The sequence below is a fragment of the Monoraphidium neglectum genome (assembly GCF_000611645.1).
Source record: "Monoraphidium neglectum strain SAG 48.87 unplaced genomic scaffold scaffold00712, whole genome shotgun sequence".
Classification (NCBI taxonomy): Eukaryota; Viridiplantae; Chlorophyta; class Chlorophyceae; order Sphaeropleales; family Selenastraceae; genus Monoraphidium; species Monoraphidium neglectum.
The window spans coordinates 1-21,463 of record NW_014012916.1 but is presented as its reverse complement, the minus strand read 5'-3'; the positions used below and the strand labels follow the sequence as shown (position 1 = coordinate 21,463).

The following is a 21,463-nucleotide window of genomic DNA, read 5'->3' as shown; positions in this document are numbered from 1 at the left end:
GGCGGGGCAGGGCGGGGCGCCGGCGAGCGCCAGCTTGCAGGGTGCAACAGCGGCAGGGTGCGGCCGAGGGGCGTCCGTACTGCGCCCCGGCCGCAGGCCCTTGGTGCCTCTGCTGCGCCCGCCTGCACCGCAAGCACCGCCGAGCGCGCAAAGATAATTGGGAACCGAACAATAAAGAAACAAAAAGACACACCTGCAGGACGTCGTTGACTACCGCCGGCTCTATGACCTCCAGGAAGCTGCCCAGCGCCCGCGCGGAAGCTTCCGCCCCCGCGAACAGTGGGAATGCGCGCTCAAACAGCACCTGCGGCCGCCGCAGCAGCACGCACGCGTGCAGCGCGAGCCGCGCAAGCGCCGTCGACGCCGGCGACGTCGCGCTCGGCCGACCGCCCTGGGCCCCCGCCTCGGCTTCCCCCTCGTCTTCGATGTTCACGAGCTGCTCGCCCCGCTCCCGTTTAGCTGCTGCTGCAGCCTGCGCGATGTCATGTAGGGCCGTGCCGACATGCAGCAGCATGAGGCTCAGCAGCCACTGCTCCAGCTGGGCCGGCTCTGCGCCTGCGCCCTCGCAGCGTGCGAACCCGCCGGTCATCGGCCGGCGCCCGGCGGCGGCGGCCGCGGCGGCGGGGCTGGCGGCGCCGCCGCCGCTGGACGGGGCTTGCTGCTGCTGCTGCTGCTGCTGTTGCTGGTGCTGCTGTGCATTCTTGTAGAATGATAGAGCATAGTACAGGCCGAGCTTGAACTTTTGGATGTCCTGGGGTGGTGAAGGGGGCGAGGGCAGCTGTGAGAACAAAAACTGATTGCCAAAGATCAGGCGGAGGGCAGGCAAGAGGAGACCAGGTCGACGCCATGTGTCAAGCTTCTTTGACGTGCAAGCGAAACAAGAGGCGGGCGGAGCAGCTGCTCGCGCCTCACGCGAGCAGCAGCCGCCAGGGCGCAAGGCGCCCTATCCGCTGCGAGCAGTCGATCAGCAGACGCCGCCGCCCTGCTCATGCTGCCCCCTCGCCCCATCCCCCTCCGTCCGCACCTGCAGCGTCTTGAGCCGCTCGCTCCACTGCATGAGCCGCCCCCAGGACAGCCCGCCGCTGGTCAGCAGGTACACGCGCGGCCCCAGCCCCACCACACTCGCGCCGCAGCCGCCGACGCCCGGGGCCTGCTCCAGCAGCAGCGGCGGGTCCAGTAACTGCAGCTGCTCCCGCACCTGGCAATTGCAGCCGCGATATGAGGACACCGATTTCAGGGCCAAACGCAGCGTGCCAACAACGTGGGCAAGAGTCACGGTATCCCAACACACATTTCAAATGGCTAGGGGGATCGCTAGCGCAGGGGTGAGGGGGCAGGGGTAAGCGGCGCGCCGCACGTCGGACGCGAAACAGCTTGTCGAGATTTCGTGTGGCTTTTTGAAGATTGAAGGTCCCCCCGCCCCGGCCCCACCTGCAGGCTGCTGCCCTCCAGCACCAGCAGCACTGCACTCAGCCCCTGCTGGCACACCGCCGCCAGCACGTCCTGGTCCAGCCAGTGCAGGCCCAGCACGGGCAGCGCCTCCTCGGGCCCCAGATGCTGCTGCTGCTGCTGCTGCTGCTGCCCCTGCTGCTGCCCCTGCTCTTGCCCCTGCTGCTGCTGTTGCTGTCCCTGCTGCTGCTTGTGCGCCGAGCGCTTGGGCTTCGGCCGCCACATGCCCGCGATGCTCAAAGGGAACATGCCCGTGAGCTGGCTGGCGGCGGCGGCGGTGAGCGCCTCGAGCGCGGCCTGGCGCGCCGCGGCGCCGCGGCCGCCACCGGATGCGCCGGGGGCCGGGCGGCGCAGCATGGCCGCGGGCGCGGGTGACGCCGGATCGGGTGACGCTGTAGGGGTGGGGGAGCGCAGGAGGGGAGCGCAAGGGCGGCAGCGATTACCAGCCAGGTGTAACGAGCTGCGCGGCGGAGAGCGGTGCTGTAAGCGATCAAGCGAGTCGGCTTGGCGCGGCTACGCCACGCCGCAAGCAGGGGAGCAACAGCAACGTTTTGCAATGGGAGACAGGGCATCGGCCGGCCGGCAAACCCTGCGTGTCTGAGTCTGCGCACCTGCCTCGGCGGCCCCTTGGTGGTCGCCCACCAACGGCACATTGAACAGCACCAGCCGCGGCCCCCACGCCAGCGACAGCACCGCGGCCGGCACCGCGACGCCGCCGTGGCGCAGCGTCTCGCCGCCGCCGGGGCGCCGGTGATGCGGCAGCCACGCCGCGGCGGGCACGTGCGAGGCGCCGCCGGGCTGCGGGATGCTGTACAATGGCAGCAGCTCCCCAGAGGGCTTGAACCGCGCGACGTAGCAATGAGAGAGAGTGGTGAGGCACACGGTACCCTCGCCCACGCGCGCCGTGCCGCCGCCGTCCTGGCGTGCGCGTGTGCGACGCATGGGAGTGGAGGGTCGGCTTGGAGGGGGGGCGGCGCGGTCACCGGGGGCCAAACGCTGCCTCAGGCGTGGCGCGAACGAGAGGAGCCTCGACCGCTGCACTGGCAGCAAGGTAGGAGGAGGGTCGTCCCCAGCCACCCATGACGGCATCATCCTCATGCATGGGGCCCATTCACTCTGATCCCTCGGCCCACCTCAAAAAACGCCCTCCTCGCCGCCGGGTCCTCCCCTGTTGCCCTGCCCGCCGGCACCCCATGCGGGCTCCCCGGCCATGCCCCAGCCGCGCCGCCCCCGCCCCCGCCCCCGCCGCCGCCGCTGGCGCCGCCGCCGCCGTCGGCCCGTGGCGCCAAAAGGAACGGCGCCAGGTGGGCTACGCCGATGATTGGGCCGTACTGACCATCTAACACGGTGCGGCTGCTGGTGGAAGTTCGCAGCAGCATGGACGAGAACGTGTGCAGCACCGCGCGGCCGCGCCGGTCGGCGGTGAGCAGCTGGGAGGTGCCCTTGCCCGGGAAGAAGGATACGCTGCTGATGGGGGCGCCATGCTGGGCTGCAGGGTTTGACACACGAGAGGTGGGAACAGGTCGAGGTCGGTCAAAGGCAGTCAAGATCGCGGGAGGAGGAGGTGCTGTTGGAGCAGCAGCTCGGAGTGCGGCGCAGGATGGAGCATGCGAGGGGACAGGCAGACGGGGACAGGCGCGAAGCTCACGCGCAGGCAGGGCGCCCGCGACGCCTCACCTATCGTCGCCACCTGCTTGCCGCCGCGCTTCTGGATCTCCCAGACCGCCACCACGCCGCCCGCGTGGCCGGCGGCGAGCCAGAGGGCATCCTGTGCGCCCGCTGGGTGCGAGAACGCCAGCGCCGTCACCGGGCCCAGCTCGGGCTTCGGCCCGTCCCCCAGCGCCCACACCGCCGCGCCGCCCGCCGCCGCGGGCGCGCCGCCGGCGGGCGGTGCGGCGCCCTGCTGCTGCGGCTGCTGCGGGTGCGCCGGCGGGAGCTGCAGCACCACCACGGCGCCGCTGCTGGTTCCGACCGCCACAAACTGGCCGGCCGCGGCGACGGCCTGCGCGCCAAAAGTGCGACCGACATCCAGGGGATCGTCAAACCAGCCCACTGACCCATATCAGGAGCTTCAGCAGCACGCACTCAGCCAGCAGAGCGCCAACACCACGCCTCCCCACCCCCCCCCCTTCCCCTCTCAGCTGCGCATGCAGCCGGGGCCCCAGCCCACCCAGTGAATCCAACAAAAGCCAGCCGCGCGCACCTGCGGCCGGCCGTGCGCCGCCCACCATGAGGCAAGGCTGCCCACCACCGCGCTGAGCTCCTCCAGCCGCAGCAGCACCGCTCCGCCCACCATCGCGCCCACCGCGTCAGGCCGGCCCTGCGGGTTCCAGTCCCCCGGCGCGTCGGCCAGGAGCTGAGTCAGCACGGACAGCGAGTCCTCGGGCGGCGGGGCGCCCGGCGGCGGCGCGGCGAGCGCGCGCTCGGCGGCCTCGGCGGCGCGGAGGGTGGCGGCGCCACGGTCGGCGCCGGCCTCCGGCTGGGCGGGCGGGGGCGGCGACGTGTTTGGTACAGATTCGGCCTGGTCCGGCTCCAGAGGCTGCCTTTGCTGCTGCGGAGGCGGCTGCCCTCCATCTTGCTGCTGGTGCTGCTGTCGTGGCGGCGCGGATTGCTCAAGCGCCAAGACCCGTGCCGCCTCGCCCTGCGTGTCTGCATCGTCCTGCTGCTGCCGCTGCTTCTGCCCTCGCTGCTGCTGCCCGGCTGGCCCGTGGTGTGCACCCGCGTCTGCGATGGCAGAGGGAGCGGCTGCTGCGGAGCCTGGCGGCTGCTGTGTGGGTGAGCCGGGTCCTCGTTCACTCGGCTCTGCAGCTGCTGTTTGCCCATCTAGCTGCAGCCCTGCTGCAGGGTTGTCCTGCTGCCGCGGCCGCTGCGGCTGCTGCTGCCAATCCTCTGTTGGCTGCTCCTGCTGCTGCTGCTCTGGTGGCTCCCGCACCGGTGGCTCATGCCCTGGCGTCGGCGCTGCCCGCTCCGACCCCAGAGGCACCAATTCTGGCCCCGCAGCCGACCGGCCGGCCCGCGGCGAGGCACCAAAACCTCGCGGCGCAGCCGGCGTCCCGGCGCCTTGTAACGGCCCATCAAGCGAGGTGTCGCCTACAAGGTCCCCTAGCAGCAGGTCCACATCATCGTCCCCCTGGCTGTTCAGGAGCTCGCCCACTCCGCCACTGTGCGCCACCGCAGGGGGAGCTTGCCGCGCTGTGCCAGGGGCGGGTACCGCTGCTGTCAGATGCGGCTCGCTGCTCGACGGATCGGGGTCGCCGCCTGGTCCGCTGGAGGGTGCCACCTGCCAGTCGGCAGCGATCACGTGTCGGCAAGGCGCGTGCACACTCCGCCGGTGCAAGCGGCAATGGGGCCGAGCGCAATGCAGCAACCCACTCAAGATTCCAAAGCACTGCCACCAGGAAGCCTATATAGCCGAATTTCCTTGCACTGACCTCTTCATCGTTCCCCAAAAGCTCCGAGAGCAGGTCCTCCAGCGATCCATCCGCCATAATCTTGATCTGGCCGTTTATGGACCTGGCATGATTACCAGCGCTTTTAAGCTCTCTTGATGCATTTTTGTGACAGTCATCGACAAAAGATGATCCACTCTGCCCTAGCAAGGACCTATGCGGAAGGTGCCGGGAGCAGCTAGCGGAAAATCACGGGGCCTTATGCACCAGCGAGCTCCTCATTGTGTGTGCAACTGCACCAGAAACGGTGTTGTGTAGTAGCCTCACATCACAGGACAGGGCCACCCATCTATCGTGCTGACACTGCTCGCAGGACCATCAACCCGTGCAGCGACTGCCATGCTCAGACCTCAACTTGCACAGGCCACTTGCAATCCGTCCGTTGGGTCTGTGCCGTTGCTGGTGGACCTGTGCCTGCAGGCAGCCAGCGCCTCGCCACTATGGACGGTGCAGCGGCGCTCTGTCGAAGCGCTGCCGCCCGACTTGGCAAACCAGCTCTTGGCTCTGCTCCTGGAGCGCCACGCGTTCGACGCCGCGCCGCACCTGCTGCAGCGTTTTGTGGGCTGCGCAACGCGCGTGGCAATTGACGTGCGGCAGAAGGAGTTAACCATCTCGCCATTGCAGCTGGTTGCATGGCTCGCCTCTTTCCGGTGCGCCTGCCGGCCGCAGGCATTGCAGGATCGCCGCGCTCGGCCCCGCATGCACAGTGCATGGCCCAGCCACGACCATGCGCTCCGTATGCGCACCTCATGCGAGTCCCATGCGGGGTCAACACGTGCCGTCTGGTGCTGCTCTCACCGCCTCGCCACGCGGCAGGCACCTGGAGGCCCTCGCCATCAAAAATTCAAAGTGGCTCAAGGACTCACACCTGGCGCCGCTCGCCGCGCTCGGCGGCACGCTGTGCTCCCTCAGCCTCCGCGGCTGCGGCGGCGTCGGCGCGGCCAAAGGCGCGCCGACCGCCACCGTCCTCGGCGCACTCACCGGCCTGCGCTCCCTGGACCTCTCCAACACGGGCTTCAGGTCGGCCCACCTGAGGCTGCGGCAACTGTCGGCACCATTGGCGCGCCTCACCTCGCTCTCGCTGTCGGGCTTGCAGCTGGACGACGCGGCCTGTGGCGGGATCGAGGAGCTCGGAGATCTCAGATCACTCGACCTCTCCGACGCCGTCATCACCGGTGGCTTTGTCGAGGGCGCGCTCGGCGGCCTGACGCGCCTGACGCGCCTCGCGTTGAACTGGTGCAGCACAGGCGCGCTGCCGGTGTTTGGCAGCCTGAAGGCGCTGGAGATTGACCACTGCCGCCTGACCGACGTGGCGCACTCGGCGCATGGCGGGGAGATGCGGTTGGAGCGGCTGTCCGTGGCGCATTCCAGCGTCGAGGGCATTGCGGCACTGGCGCTGCCCGAAGTCATCAGGTGTGTGCGCGTGCAAATGCGCATGCGCGTGATTATGCATTGCTGTGCACTCATGTTGCCAGTGATGCGACATTTGAGGGCCTGCTTTGATGTCCCAGATCCTGAGACATGCATTGCCGAGCAGTCTGTAATGCGTGACAGGTCAGGCGCGCAGGTGCCCGGTTCAGGGGATGCTAGCACTTACTCTTGGCCGTGGTCAAAGGATTTGACGCGCTCGCCTCTTGCACACATTGCAACAACCCCAGGGCTTCCGCCCCCGTTTTGCAAGAGCTCACCGCGCCCTACTTGATAAACCTGGAGCCCGGCGGCGGCGACGGCTACGCCATGCAGCTGCTGCCCGCGCTCGCAGGCGCCGGCCAGCTGCGCACGCTCGACCTCAGCGCGGCCACCGCCGCGCCCCGGGAGCGCCGCGGGCCCGTGGCGGCGGCGCCCGAGCCGCCGCCGCTGGATTCCCTGGGGCTGAGTGGGCTGACAGAGCTGGTTTTCCGCGGTTGCTCCGTCGGCGGCGCCGCGCTCGGCGGCATCCTCCAGGGACTCACCAGCTTGCGGCGCCTGGACGTGTCCGGCACGTTGGCCCCGCCGCGCCTGGGCGTCGCTTCTGGCGGCGGCGGCTTCGACGACGCCGCACTTCGAGCGCTCGGGAGCTGCCGGCTGCCACATCTGGAGGAGCTTGATGCGAGATACAACCCAGGGCTGGAGGGCCGCTTCGGCGGCGGCGGTGGCGGCGGCGGCGGCGGCGACGAGGACGGCGGCGGTGCTGCAGGCGGGGGCGGGGCCGTCGGCGCAGCAGCCGCAGCGGAGGAGGTGTGGCGCGGCCTGGCCGGCCTGCGGGACCTCCGGTTGCACGACACCGGCGTCACAGGCCGCGCGGCCGTCGCCGGGCTGGCCGCCGCGCTCGGCGGCAGCCTGCGGCGCCTGGACATAGACAGCATGTGCCCGGCGTCGCTCGCGGCGCTGTGCCAGCACGCGCCCGGGCTGCGGAGTCTGCAGGTGACCTGGGGCGGGCTGACGGTGGCCGACCTTGAGCGGCTCCTCCCGCGGCTGGGGCGGCTGGAGCGGCTTGAGCTGCGGTCGCAGAACCCCCTGGTCATTGACGCCGAGCGGCTGAAGCCGCTTGCGCGGCGGCTGAGGGGCGGGAGGGTGGTGGTGGATGGAATCGATGTGACCGCGCTGGTCCGCGCGGAGGCCGCCTCCGGGAGGGACCAAGGCGGCCAGCAGCAGCCCTCGCCGCAGCAGGGGCGGCGGCCCAGCGGCGGTGGACGGGAGGGCCTGGCCTCCTTTGACCAGCGGCTGCGGTACGCGCGGGCGGACCTGAAAGGCTTGCAGTCCAGCCCCGTCGTCGCCGCGGCGGCGGGGCGTGTCAGGGAGGCGCTGCTGACTGCCGGGGCCGAGGAGGGTGTTGGGTTGGGCATCCTGCGGCCCGACTGGTGATTGAGCCGCCGTGGCCGACGTGGGCTCTTTGGCCTTTTGGTTTCTGGGGGGATTCGCACAGGCTGAATATTTTGTTTTTTTTGGGGGGGTTGCGGTAGTCTTTTGATTTTATGTGACGCCTGGTGTCATGGTGAAGTCTGGAATTGCAATTTCGCCCTGCCTAAGAAACCTGTGTCACATGACATGGTGGATGCACTAGCAGCTCAGCTGCGTGTGGGTGGTTCTGTGACTGATTACTTGTGCAATTTGCAGGCTCAGGGGCCAAATCTGAAGATGCACAGCTTGCAACAACCTGTATGAACAGGCCTGTCAGCACAGGCGGTACTTTTTGACCGATGCTTTTCATGCGTTGCAGGTATCTTGCAGTTCCATCCATTGAAGTGCCGTTGCTTGGCCGTCATCAGTGCAGTGCCATGATGCTTCATTTCGCTGACAGCCACCTATTCCCGAGCTCGCGGCTGCCTTTGATTGTGACAGCAGGATACTAAATACTGTAACATGTGGATGCAGTGTTATGGCTGATGGTCGGTGTGCTGAGGACCTTGGCTGCGGCATGGACTGCGGGGTTGTGGACCGGCAGGCAGTCCTGCTTACCGGTATATGATGCTGTACCCGTAATGCACTGCGCGATAGTACATGAGGCAGGGGCAAACATCTCATTCTCACTCACGCTGACATGCAAACACATTTCAACCCACTGCCCTTGCATACCGTATCATAGCATCTTATTGGAGTTGCTGCGCACACTGCATCTGGGATTGCGGCTGAATTGTTGAATGTGCGAATGAGTCCACTCGTGTGGCAAGCGTGGGCTCACCTGGTGGCTGAACACATATAATGCCGAGCACATCAGACCTGACGCACCTGTGCAGCTTCCCAAATTTGAAATTCGGCTGGCTTTGACAGCGCGATCCGCAGCGATACGTCTCGTTGGGCCATTGCGCTAGTGAGAAGCCCATAGTTGTCGCGCAACAGACCAGATCAGCACAACATAGTGGCGGGACGCCTGAGAGTATGCGCCAGCACCGCATCAATAAGCCAATCAATAACCCCATAATCACGACCAGTGTGTAATTAGGGGCTATCAAAGTGCAGGCAGCAGTGATTGCCGTACCCGCGGTGCTGCGGGCAGCGCCGCACGCAAACCGGCGCACACTACTCATTAGGGGGCGCACTGGTGGCGCAGCAGCACCGCCAGGATGTCTGGGTCGACGCCCTCGAAGGCCGCAAGCGGCCCTCGCGGCGCCGCGTTTGGCAGCGGCCCAGCAGCCGCCCCTGCCGCGGGCCGCGGAGCGCCCAGCAGCGGCCGCCTGCGCTCTGACTTCACGCGCCCGCCAAGCGCCAGCAGCCTCCATCGCACGCCGCTGCGCGGCGCGGGTGGAAAAGACGCGGCCACCGCCGGCCAGCAGCAGACCCCCTCGGGGGCCGGCGCGCTGACGCCCCGCGGCGGCGCCGCTGCGGGCACCATCGGCAATGGCAACCACGCAAACGGGGCAGTCGACTTTAATGGGCTCACGCCGTCGGTGCCGGCGTATGCCCACACCAACGCGCTCTATGGCGCCGACGACGTTGGCATGACGCCCTCTGTCCGCACGCGCGAGTACACCCCCTCCCTCTCCGCCGGCCAGCCCGCGCCCCAGCACCCCTTCGGCCCCGCCGCCGGCGGCGCCGACGACGCGGGGCCGCTCACCGCGGGCGCCGCCGCGTCGGCGGCGATGCCGCAGCACCCGCGCAAGCTGGGCGCGCCCAGCCCGTTCCTGCAGAGCCACGGTGACCTCTGGGTGGGTGGTGACCAGGACGACAGGGACGACATCGCACTAGAAGTGCACGCCCCCAGCCAAGCGTCTGTCGTCGCCCCCGCCGCATCCAACAGAGCCGCGGCCCCCGCCGCCGCGCCCGGCGGCGCGCCCGCGGCGCCGCAGTCGGCGCTGCTCGTGCTGCCAGGCTGGCTGCGCGCGCGGCCGTTTTCCACGGCCCTGCACCTGGCGGGTGCGGCCGCGCTGCGGCTGGAGGCAGAGGCAGAGGGCGAGCCGCCGCCGGACCTGCGAGCGCTGCCAGAGGCGGTCAGAGAGGCGGCGCTCGTGGACGACCTGCTTTACTGCTTCATGGGCGTCCCCGGCCGCTGCCTGCGGCCGGCGGTCGTTGACGACGGCGGCCGCCGCTTCACGCGCGGCCCCGCGGTAGCGTTCGCCCCGGCGGCGGCGCTGGACGAGCGGTCGGCGGAGTTGGTGCGGAAGCTGCTGCCGCTGCCTGAGTACGCGGCGGTGGTGGAGCGCTTTGCCGTCACGCGGGACAGGTGGGCGGCGTGTGGCGGGGGGCATGCGTGTGGCGGTGTTGGCGCGGGGAAGTGTGGCGGCTGGCAGCAGCTGCTTGACTGCCTGCACAGGCGAGCAGCGCTGCGTTGTGCTGACGGCGTTGGCAGCTGAGAGCTTTGCGTGTGCTTTCGACGAATGCACACACACACACACACACACACACACACACACACACATACACGCACACACACACACACGCACCTGCCATGAGGCACTGCATCTATATGCTATATACAGCGCCCCTCACACCTCCCTGAACCCCATCCCCCTGTCAGCCCTGAGCGGGGCATGGCTGCAGAGGCGCTGGCCTCCGAGCTGCGCTCACTGCTGGAGAAGTGGCGCCTGCTGGTGGTGCAGCTGGAGCGGCGCGCGCTGGGGCCTGGTGGCCTCAGCCTAAGCGAGTTGCTGTTCCAGTGCCAGGCGCCCATGGCGTCCCTCAAGCTGGCGGCGGAAATCGCGGTGGGTGGTTCCGGGCAATCCTTGAGCGGCCGGCTTGAGGCATGCTGCGCGCTGAGCTTGCTTGCATGCCGCACACACGATTTTCGCCGCCGCGGCGGCCGGGGCGGCCATGCGGCGCCACGCGCGGGGCTTCTCGGAGCTCCTCGGCCCCAACTCAATCCCCTCCCACGGCCGCCGACGCCTGCAGGCCGAGGCGTCCTCCCAGGAGCTCACGTCGGCCGGCCTGCTCAACCTGCTGCACCGCCGCCTGGGCGCCCTCGGCGGCGACGCGGCGGGCCGCGCGCTTGCGGAGCGGCTGCTGGCGGCGGCGGCGGGGCCCTACTTTGAGATCCTGGGGAAGTGGCTGGCGGAGGGCGTTTTGGACGACCCCTACAACGAATTCATGGTCAAGGCGAGTGCACCCGAGGAGGGGCGGCTCCTGGGTTGGCTGGCTGGGGTGTGCAGATGGCCCATGGGTTGTGGGGCGTCGGGAGTTGCAGGCGGGGGCTGCTTTGGGGGCCGTGCGTGCCTGTGTGTGGGGTCGGGTGTTGCCCAGGAAGGTGCTCGGTGCGGGGAGGCTGTGCTGTTGGGTGGCCCTGGGGCGTTGTTTGTGTCCAAAGTGAGCTTGCTTGGCGCGGCGACGAGGGGTGGGGGCCGATGGCACGTCTTGCCGGCGTGTCCGCGTATGATCAACGCTCCAGCAAAGCGCGATCACCCCACGACGCGGCGGCGCCGGCGCGCAGGAGGACACCAGCGTGGGCCGCCACTCTCTGGGCGACGACCAGCAGCTGACCTACTGGGCGCAGCGCTACGTGCTGCGCTCCGACCCCACTTACGCGAAGCCCGACAGGGGCGCGCCGCAGCCGCCGCCCGGCGCCTTTGACGGCGGCGGCCTCGACGTGCCGGCGTTCCTTTGGCCCTGCCGGGATGCGGTGCTCACAACGGGTGGGCGCGCGTCCGCTGGCCGCGGCCCAGGTTGCTTGGGGCTGCGCTTGAGCACAGGAATGCCTCGGCTGCTGGCGCCTTTGAATGTGCTTTGCAGGGGTTGGCGGTTGCATGAGGAGATCCGTCGCAACATATATGGGCATGCTTTGATATGAGCATGATTTGCAGCGGGGCCTGGATTTGCTTCATTGTCAGGAATGATGCATTGGTGCAGAGCTGGCGGCAACCTATGGCCGCGCGCCCTAGATGACGTCCCCGCTCTTGCACCCTCCCCCCCGACCGCCCGCCAGGCAAGTACTTGAACGCAATGCGAGAGTGTGGCGCCGCCGTCCCGCCGTCTCCGCTGCCCGGCGGCCGCCTGCGCTACGACGCCGGCGGCGCGTACCTCGACGCCGTCGGCGCGGCGCTCGACGCGGCGAGCGGCGCGCTGCTGCGTCTGATGCTGGGGCAGGGGCAGCTGATGGGGTGGCTGCGGTCCATCAAGCACTTCTTTCTGCTGGACCAGGTGGGCTGGGCGAGGCTGTTGATTTTGACGCACGCGCGGGCCGGGCGATTGTGGCGGCGGCCGGCGGCTTCCGCGGGGCGGCGGGGCGCATCACGAAAGACGCGTCTTGAGCAAAGAGGCGCCCGCCGGGCCTGCCCTCCCCCCATCTGGCGGCCCCCCGACCCAACCCGACCGCCGGCCGCGCCCCACCCCAACCCCATCCGCCCCCGATTGCAAAACGACCCAATCGCGAGAAAAGGGCGACCTGCTCGTCCACCTATTGGAGGGCGCCCAGGAGGAGCTGTCCAAGCCCGCCTCCGAGGTCTCCCGCCCCCGCCTGCGCAGCCTGCTCGAGCTCGCCGCCCGCACCAGCAGCGTCGCCGCAGACCCGCGGCTCGACAGCCTCCAGTACACCTTTGACGCGCGCGGCCTCGCGCAGCTCGTTGTCGCCGCGCTCGCACCGGCGGCGCCGGGGGAGCCGGTGCGCTGGGCGCGCGCGAGGGGCGGTGCCAGGGACGCCTTGCGGCGGCGGCTTGCGCGATGTGCTGCTGCCTTGTGTTGTGGCTTACTCCAAGAAACCGCCCCGCCGCCCCCTCCCTGTCGCGGCGCTTTGCGGCGCCTTACGCAGGTGCGCCCGGGGCTGGTGATGCGCAACAGCACGGCGCCCGCGTGGCAGGTGCTGCTGCTGGATTTCAAGGTCGAGTGGCCCCTCAGCCTCGTGGTGTCGCGGCGGCAGCTGCTGCAGTACCAGGTGGGGCGGGGCGCCCCTCGGCCAGGGCGCGCGCGTTGCGCCGCCACAGACACGAAGCGGCTCGCACGGCCGCTTGCAAGCGCGGCGGAGATGCTGGGGGTTTGCGGGCCGCAGTCCGCAGCCGACGCTTGCCGCCTTGCAAAAGACAGCGAGCCCTCCTGACCCGTCCTTGCATACGAACAGGCCCACAACTGCACGATCCTGCAAACCTGAAACAACCCCACGTATCCTGTACATAAAATCGCGTTCTGGTTGTGCGGGGCAGGTGATCTTCAAGCACCTATTCCAGCTGAAGTTTGCGGAGAGGCAGTTAAACACGGTGTGGGCGGCGCTGCAGCCGACGCGCGGCCTTTCCAGGTGCGGCCTCGGGCTGTGAGGGGTGACGTAGGCCCTTGCATGACGCCAAAGTGCAGCACGCTTGTGGTCAGGCTGTGGCCAAGAACACACACGCACACATGCTCCACGCACCCCCCTTGCGCCCCTCCACACACACACATGAACGCATAATCCACATGCACGCACACGAACACACACTTGCATACACTTACTCACGTGCCCACAAACACACACACACACACACACATGCACATGCACATGCACAGGGCAGACCAAGAGCGCTTCCGTCCCTGGCACACGCTCTGCCGCGGCCTCACGCACGTGCTGCAGGTACGTCAGTCCAGCGCCCGCCCCGCGCGCCACCACGAGGCTCGCGCGCCGGCCCCGCCCACACCCGCGGCCAAGCACACACGCATGCCCCGGGCGACACGCGCCCGCCGGATCGCCAGCACGCCCGCGTGGCCGCTCCGTCCTGTAGCATTGCCATTCCCCCCCACCCGACCCACATGTCTTCCTCTGCCTCCCCTCCTTCCCGTCCCACTGCCGCCGTCGTTGCCAGGAATACCTGCGATATGTGACCACAGACGTGCTGGAGCCCCTTTGGCTCGCCATGGAGGAGCGCATAACCCGCGCAAAGGACATAGACGAGGTGCGCAGTGTTCAATTGTGTGTTTGTGTGTGTGTGTGTGTGTGTGTGTGTGTGTGTGTGTTTGTAAGCTTGCGTGGCTGTGTGCCTGGGCGTGTGTGTGCGCGCATGCCTGTGTTGCGTGTGGGTGTGGGTGTGGGTGTGGGTGTGCGCGCATCGTACAGTAGGCGGCTTTGCAAATCGCAGATTCATGGCAGAGTTGGGGTTTGTTGCGCGTTAGCATGTGCAAGCAACTCCAATCGCCACCAGGCAACATGGTGCTGCGGTGCAGAGCACATTCTGCGCAGGCCCCTCTTGCTGCTGGCCTGCCACCCAGCACCTGCGCCTTCCCCTCGGGGCCGAACGCGCAGGTGATGTGCTGCCACCAGGCTTTCCTGGTCCGCGCCGCGGACGGCGCGCTGCTGACTCAGCTGCCCGTCCTGAAGTGCGTCCTGGAGCTGCAGCGGTGCGCGCACGACCTCTGGAGGGAGGGCGCGGTGCTGGCGGTGCGGGCGGCGCCGGCGCCGGCAGGTGCGTGCGGCAAGGGCGTGCCTGAGGTGGAATAATGGGGAAGAGCAGATAACCAAGTGCGCACGTGCATGTAGGGCGGCAGTGACTGCTCGCACACGTTGTCGAGCCCATACACCTGGGCAATCTCATTGCCCGCCCCATCTGTGCCTTTCTGGTTCATACGCGCCCCTCGCTCTTCTCTGCAACCCCTGTGATGCGCAGCCAAGCCCGCCGGGCGCCGTGCGCCGCTGGCGCGCCAGGAGAGCAGCTTCGACCGCGCGCTCGCCGCCCTGCGGGAGGTCGCGCGCAACGAGCGCCAGTCCGCCGCGATCGGCGCGCTGGCGGGGCGCTTCGCGGCGCAGCTGGGCGAGCTGACGGAGCGGCTGGGGGAGCACTACCAGCGGCTGCTTGCCGGGGCGGGCGTGCGGGGCGGCGGCGGTGGCGGCGGCGGCGGCGGCGGCGGCGGCGCGGCGGCGATGTCGACGCGTGAGGAGCTGGACAGCCTGCTGAACTTGATAGAGAGGATTGACGTGGGCGGCGGCGCGGGCGCCGGGGGCGGCGTGGCGGCGGCGCTGGCGGGGATGCGGCTGGTGGGGGTATAGGCGTGCGAGGGTGCTGTGCGTTGCGGCCAGCGGCTGGAAGGGCCGAGGCATGCACAGAAATGATGGTTGCTGCTGGGTGTAAATGTGGCTCAGTATGACCGAAAGCGAGCGCTACCCGGCGTGTGCACGTGTGAGCCTGTGTAGTGTATGTGTATGTGTGTGTGTATGTGTGTGAGCCTGTGTAGTGTATGTGTATGTGTGTGCGTGTGTGTGTGTATGCACACGCGCGCGCACGCGCGCGCGCGTACCTGACAGAGAAACGTGGCGAAGCTTTGCACTGGAGTTCTAACAGCGGCTGCAGGGAAGGCAAACAAAAAGGCAGGCAAACATAAGAATTATGAAAGCAAGCACAACGCTCTCCTTGGATCGCTTGGACACGAGCACTGTCGCTTGCTCGCCATGTGCTTCACTGCATGGCGGCGGCGTCACCCCGGCCACCCTCCGCTGACACGTGGCTCCTCACTGCAAAAAACCCAGTCCCTTCGCAGTACAGGTACTGCGCAGTTGGCTGTTTCGCTCCTGTGAAGACGTGTATCGCATGCATACGTCAACTGCAGGAACCGAAGCCCAATGGCAAAGCGAGTACGCAGCAATTTGCCAGCGCACACACACAGCTGGCGCAGCTTAGGCTAGCGGAAGCGACCAGGATGTTGTGTTTTTAGTGACATTCAATTAGGTAGCGTGGCTTTCGGGCGATCTGCGCTACTCTGCATCTGAAAAAACAATGGATTCGCCCAGCCCCAGCCCGGCGGTCGAGTATCCAAGCAACCTGCTCAAAGACTGGAACATCACCAGCAACCAGGTGTCGGACCACCAGCTCCTGACAGGGTGAGCGGGGAGTCCATCGCTGATCCAGACCGGCCTGACCAGCCTTTTTTATGCTCGGATTGCTGTCTCGCGTCGGTTATGCGCTAATGTGTCGTATACAAGTCAGTGCATGGGCAGACTAGCCGGCACGACGGAGCTTTTGCGACATACTTGCGGGATGTGCAGCGCTGCTCTCGCTGCTCTTGCCGCTATAAGAGCTGCCGCACATTGCAGCAGCCCAGCACTCTCCTTCTTGTGGGGCATGGCATGCGCATTGTCCAAACTTTCCTGTGTGGCTGCTATATGGCACGGCGGTTGCGGGGGTGACAGGTGCCAACCACCGCAGTCACATGGGCTCATCGGCCAGGGGCGCCCAAATTTGCCAGGCCGGATCGGCACAAACGCCCTCGCCCTGCCCCGACATGGATGTGATCTTCCGCTGATTTAGCCCGTCATCTCGCACACACTGGTCAGGCTGTGGTTCAACACAGTCCTGGGGGCGGCATGCTTCGTATCCTTCTGCTTCCTGCAGCGCTCCGTGTTCCCCAAGCACTACCGGCACCGCTTGGTGCGCCGGGCGCAGCGGCGGCAGCGGGGCCCGCGGGCGGCAGCACAACGTGCATCAGCGCTGGCGGCAGCATTGCGGATGGCGGCGGCTGCGCCCGCATCACCATGGGTCGCCGCTCGGGCCGGGGACGGCAGCGCGAAGCGCTGCTTGCGCTGACAGCTGCTGCGTACGCATCCGGACGGGTCCGTCCGGGTGTGCACGCGCCCACGCTCCCTGATTAACAGATCTCCCGTCACTGCGCCGCGCGCAGGTCTCCCCATCGGTAACCGTCAAGCCACGCGGCATGCCCACCCGCGGCTGGTCCTCACTATGGTGATTGGCTGCGGGAGGAGGGCTCCAAATTATGATCCAGCGAGCGCCTCCGAGCCAATGGCAACCCGGTAGACCGTGCCAGCAGCTGCGGCTCGCCGCAGCGGCGCCCCAGCCGCGCCATCGCCGTAAACACACCCGGCCGCGCGCCCCCGACGGCTCCCCTCCATGCATGCAGGCAGTGGCTGGTCAACGCCGTGTCGACCCCCGAAAAGGAGATCATGACGAGCGCAGGGCTGGACGCCGTGGTGAGCGGCGCACGCGGCCGTTTTCCGAAATCACAGCGCGGCGGCCGCAGCACAGCTGCCGCGCCAGGCGCTGCGTCCGGAGAGGCTCTGGGCCAGTGCCGCGAACCGCCGCAGCCGGCTGGCAGCGGGCGGGCGGGCGGCGCCCGGCGGCCTGCTAGAAGTAGGTGTCCCCCTCACCGCCGCCTGTGATGTATCACCACCGTCCGCAGGTCATGATCTGGTCCCTCAAGATCGGCATCAGCTTGTTCATGCCTATGGCCATCATCGGATGCGCAGTGCGTGAGTGCCTCCCAGGCTAACCTGCGCGACCCCGCCACGCGCCGCTCCGCTGGATGAGGCGCCCCGCGCCCTCGCGGCGGTGCGCCGCACCTGCCTGTCCGTGCCGCGCCCCTCCACCACCCACTTGCAACTCCTGCAATGGGGTCATCAACATTCTCTCCATTCTCCTCCTCACCTTCATCACCACACACACTTACACACACACTAACACACACGCACACACAAACCAACGGTCCAACCATCCAACCGTCCAACCGCCCAACCAACCGCCCCGCGGCCGCAGTGATCCCGCTGCACTACGCGGGCTACCAGCGCAACCCCGTGATGCAGGGCACAGACAACAAGATCAGCCGCAGCCAGCTCATGCAGCTCACGGTGGCCGCGCCGCCAGACAGGTCCCCCGTCTTTTGGTGAGCCTCGACGGCCCGGCCCGGCCCGGCCCCGCCTGGCCTCCTGCCCTCTGCGCCACATTGCTGCGGAGCCCATGCCGCGGGATGGCCGGCGTCGCCCGCGGACGCCGAGGGCTCTGCTGTTGCCCCCGAGCGCCCCGCGTCGGCGGCCGCCCCTCTCGCCTCGGCTGGGCGTCCGACCCCCTTTTTTGATGTATTCCAAACAAACGCTTGCATGATTTGCAGGCTGCACTTCGTACTGGTCGTGGCCTACAACTTTTACGCGATGTACATTTTGTTCTGGTACTTCAGGCGCTACGTCATCATCCGCCACAGCTACCTCACGCGAGGTACACGGGCGGTGCATTGGCGGTACGCGCTGCGCAGTCTCACACCCCTCGCATGGGCTAGGCATTGGGCGCTCTGCGTCTTGCCGACCGCCGCACCCCGCATCGGCTGCACATGTTATCGGTTGACACAGGCATTTCTGGGCCCAGTGTGAGGCCTCAGCCGCCAGCCGCTCCCGAGTGACGTTGTACCGCCGCCGACGCCGCCGCCGCCGCCGTGCCCTGCAGGCGACGACCCAAACTTCTGGATGGCGCTGACTCACCAGGCGGACGCCAAGAGCATCACCAAGCGCGTCAGGCGGATGCTATTGGACCTGAACCTCACGTCCGAGGGCGGCGCGCGGGTGGGCGGGGTCGGGCGCAACACGGCGCGGCGTTCGAATTTCCGGGGCGACAGCTGCCGCGATCTGGCCCGCCAACGGCGCGCCTGGGAATGGGTCTGCCTGTGACTGTGAACGCCCCGTCGAAGGTCAGAAACAGCGGTGCAGGGACCCTGAAACCAGCGCGACTCACGCTGCCCCCACAATCTGCCGCCCCTTGCCCGCAGCCCGGCGGGCCTGGCGCCGCCGCACCCGGCGCCCTAGCCAACGGCGGCGCTGAGGCCGCTGCAAGCGCGTTTGCGCGCGACGCGGGCAGCCGGCCGGCGTCGGTAATGAGCAGCCTGCGGGGGCTGGGCGCGGGGATATCGAAGCTCTTCCAATCCTCGTCGCTGGTCGGCTCGCGCGCCCCCAGCGCGACGCCCCCGCAGACAGAGCCGGGGACGCTCGCGCGCAACAGCGCGGCCGCGGGCGGCGGCGGTGGCGGCGCCCCGGCGGGCGCGGTTCTGGGCGTCTCGCCGGCGGCGCTTGCCGCGCGGATGCGGCTGCTGCGCAGCCCTGTGCCCGGCGCTGCGTCGCCGGCGCCACCGGCGACCGCGCCGCCGCCCAGCCAAGAAATGAGCGGCGGCGGCGGGGCCGGCCAGGCGCGGGCGCGGGATGCGGGGGCCGGGGCGCAGGAGGCGCCCGGCGTGGGGAACGACGCGACTGGCGCCGCCTCTGCTGCTTCTGCGGCAGCGGCGGCTGCTGCCGCTGCGCACCACTTCAGGGTGGCGCACATGAGGACGATTACAGAGGAAAACTTGGACACGCTGCTGCGCCCTGGCAGCTCAGACGGCGCCGACCCGCTGTTGCTGCCGCCTGCCCCCGGCGCGGGCCCGGCCTCCTCGCCGCGCCCCACCGCGCCGCGTCCCTCGCCCTTCGCGCTCGGCGCCCCCTGGCCGCTGGACGGCCCCGCGCCGCCGTTTGCGCTCGCGCGCGCGCCGGGTGCGGCGAGCCCGCCGGGCGGCGCGGCCGGTGCGGGCTGGGCGCCGCGGGCTGGCCTGTCAGAGCCTGCTCATGGCGCCGCCGCGGGCACGGCAGGCCCTGCAGGCGGCGGCGGCGCCGCCACGCTCCTTCCGATGGACAGCGCCGCGTCGCTGCCTTCCGCCCTGGACGCGCCGCCACCAACGCAGCAGCAGCAGCAGCAGCAGCAGCAGCAGTGGCCCCTTGGTTACAACGGCACGGCCGGGGGCGTGCCGGGCGCGGGCGTCGCCGCGGCGCCGGACGGCCGCTACCTCGTCTCGACGCCCGACGATGTCCGCCTGACGGTCCGCTCGCCGCGCCACAGCAGCAGCAGCGACGGGGCCGGCGGGGCCGGCGGCAGCGACGGCGGCGACGGGGGCGACGGGATCGGCGAGGAGGGGCCAGACGCGTGGCGCGCAGAGACCAAAGCGTCAGGTGCGCGCCGGCCGCCTGTGTGCGGCGCTGCGAATTGGCGTCCTGCTGCCCGAGCCAACTGCGTCGCGGCCGCCTCAATTTCGCAGCCGCACGCGCGGGGCCGCAACCTCCCGCCCCACCCACATGCCCCACCCCCATCCAGCCCCGCTCGCACCCGCCGCGCCGCGGCGGCCCTGCTGGCGACACTCACTCTTCACCCCCCTTCCACGCTCCCACGCCCTTTGAGGCGTGGAGGGCGGCCCCCCGCGGCGCGTGGCGTACCATTGGTGGCAGGCGCTGCCCCGGGAGTCCCTAAAGCTGGGGGGAGCGCCCGGCGCGTCGAGCGCGGCATCAGACCTGGAAGGCTACGACGGCTGGCGGGAGCAGCCGCTGCTGGCAAAGCCCAGCGTTCGGTTCCGCAAGACGATAAACGCGGATAATCCGGCGTACAAGCCCTACGGGCCGAGGTGATCTGGGCGGATCTGGGGTGATCTGAGTGTGATGATGTTGAAGTGATCTGGGGGCGGCGGGGCGGCGGGGTGTGTGTGTGGAAGGGGGAGGGGGCGGCCGCCGCGGGGCGCGCTGTGGGAAGGAGTGCGGTGGATGACGGGTCGGTGGGTGGGCCGCGTCCTTCCCCAAAGCAGACCCGGCTCAAATGGGTTGCGGTCACTCCTCAGAGGGAGTGCAGCAGCCGTTCCCCGCGTGCATTGAGCCCGCGTGCCTTTCTTGGAAGCACTCCATCTGCAACGCGTTCAATGTCCGTGCCCTTGCTAGCTTCACGCACCCAACCCCACAACATAACCCCATGCTCGTCACTCGCCATACCGTATTCACACGTCAGGGACCCACGCATAACACGTGCATCACCCTATACACACACAACAAACAAACAAACACACTCATACATACACACACACACACACGCACACACACACACGTGCGCGCACGTGCTCAGGCGTGACCCCAGGGAGCGTCCCAAGGTGGCGGTCAACGCGCAGCACTACGCCGTCCTCGTCACAGACGTGGCGCAGTGGCCGTACCCAGAGCTGCAGCGGTGCGCGCCGCGCGCCGCCCCGCCTCCTCGGCCATCCCCCCCCTACCCCCCAGAAAAAGTCCTGTGCTCGCCCGTTCCACTGCAACCCCCCTCTACTACCACTACCAAACCCTTTTTTTCGGTTCGGTTGGCTCCGTATTTGGCTGCCAAGCTGCGGGGGCATGCTGCTTGATGCATTCTCTGGCTTGCTGCAGCGGTCGCCGCCGCGTTTCACGGCCCCGCAGGACTGTGCCCTCGCCCAAGCCCGCCGCCCGCCGCGCTCGCCCCTCCCGCCGCAGGGAGTACGAGGCCGCCCGCGAGCCCACCGCCCGCGAGCGCCTGCACAGCTGGCTGTGCGGCGCGCCGCTCATCGCGCCGGGGCCGGACGACTCGCTCGGCGGCGCCCCTCCCCCTGGAGGGGGCGGCGCCGGCGGCGCCGGGGAGCCCGGGATTGGGCCGGGCGGCGGCGTCGGGCGCAAATCGGTGGACGTGGGGCGGTCTGGGCTGGAGCGCGTGCGGGCGGAGCTGACGGCGGCTGACAGTTTGGAGGCAGCGGTGGAGACGATTGAGAAGGCCAAGGCCAAGGTCGGTTGGCGGGGCGGTTTGTGTGGGTGTGTGTTGTTGGATGCGTGCGTGCGTGCTCGTCATTGGGTATATGTGTTTGTGGTGTGTGTATGTTTGTGTCCATGTGCACGTGTGCGTGTGTGTATGCGCGCGCGTGTGTGCTTGTGTGTGCACGCATTCACGCGGGTGCGCGGCCTGAAGTAGCGCCGTCGTCGCACGCACGCGCTCCGCCCCTCGCCGCCCCTCATCCGCTCTCTCCCCGCCCCGCACGCCCCCGCCGCCCCTCCCCCTTCCCGCCCCTCCGCACCACCAGCTGCAGCAGCTGTCGGCTGGCGACGGCGCCGCGCTGGAGCGGGCGAACCGCACCCTTAATAAGGCGGCGCGCGAGGTCTACCGCCTGGCCGAGCAGCGGGACCGCGCGGTCGCGCTGTCTCGGGA

At 68.7% G+C, this 21,463-nt stretch overlaps 4 protein-coding genes across 4 annotated transcripts; 3 read left to right on the top strand and 1 right to left on the bottom strand.

Moving 5' to 3' along the window:
* Positions 1-429: 429 nt before the first annotated feature.
* MNEG_4945 (hypothetical protein) lies at positions 430-4,937 on the bottom strand (the record flags this gene model as incomplete). Its single annotated transcript, XM_014046582.1, has 9 exons — positions 430-472; positions 579-751; positions 1,025-1,198; positions 1,432-1,841; positions 2,061-2,367; positions 2,796-2,938; positions 3,127-3,451; positions 3,653-3,928; positions 4,881-4,937. 9 exons carry the CDS (start codon positions 4,935-4,937, stop codon positions 430-432), a joined length of 1,908 nt encoding a protein of 635 aa, XP_013902036.1.
* A 721-nt stretch (positions 4,938-5,658) lies between these two features.
* On the top strand, positions 5,659-7,742 carry MNEG_4944 (hypothetical protein; the record flags this gene model as incomplete). Its single annotated transcript, XM_014046581.1, has 2 exons — positions 5,659-6,311; positions 6,557-7,742. 2 exons carry the CDS (start codon positions 5,659-5,661, stop codon positions 7,740-7,742), a joined length of 1,839 nt encoding a protein of 612 aa, XP_013902035.1.
* Positions 7,743-8,941: 1,199 nt separating this feature from the next.
* Positions 8,942-14,748, top strand: MNEG_4943 (Gamma-tubulin complex component 2; the record flags this gene model as incomplete). Its single annotated transcript, XM_014046580.1, has 12 exons — positions 8,942-10,038; positions 10,333-10,516; positions 10,704-10,952; positions 11,197-11,440; positions 11,731-11,945; positions 12,184-12,405; positions 12,553-12,675; positions 12,941-13,032; positions 13,278-13,341; positions 13,571-13,660; positions 14,008-14,167; positions 14,369-14,748. The coding sequence occupies 12 exons, from the start codon at positions 8,942-8,944 to the stop codon at positions 14,746-14,748; spliced, it is 3,120 nt and encodes a 1,039-aa protein (XP_013902034.1).
* A 724-nt stretch (positions 14,749-15,472) lies between these two features.
* Positions 15,473-21,397, top strand: MNEG_4942 (hypothetical protein; the record flags this gene model as incomplete). The annotated part of the gene is made up of 13 exons (XM_014046579.1): positions 15,473-15,576; positions 16,030-16,123; positions 16,374-16,435; positions 16,611-16,680; positions 16,890-16,959; positions 17,243-17,369; positions 17,595-17,698; positions 17,924-18,039; positions 18,243-19,449; positions 19,676-19,895; positions 20,384-20,482; positions 20,761-21,050; positions 21,339-21,397. 13 exons carry the CDS (start codon positions 15,473-15,475, stop codon positions 21,395-21,397), a joined length of 2,622 nt encoding a protein of 873 aa, XP_013902033.1.
* Positions 21,398-21,463: the final 66 nt, after the last annotated feature.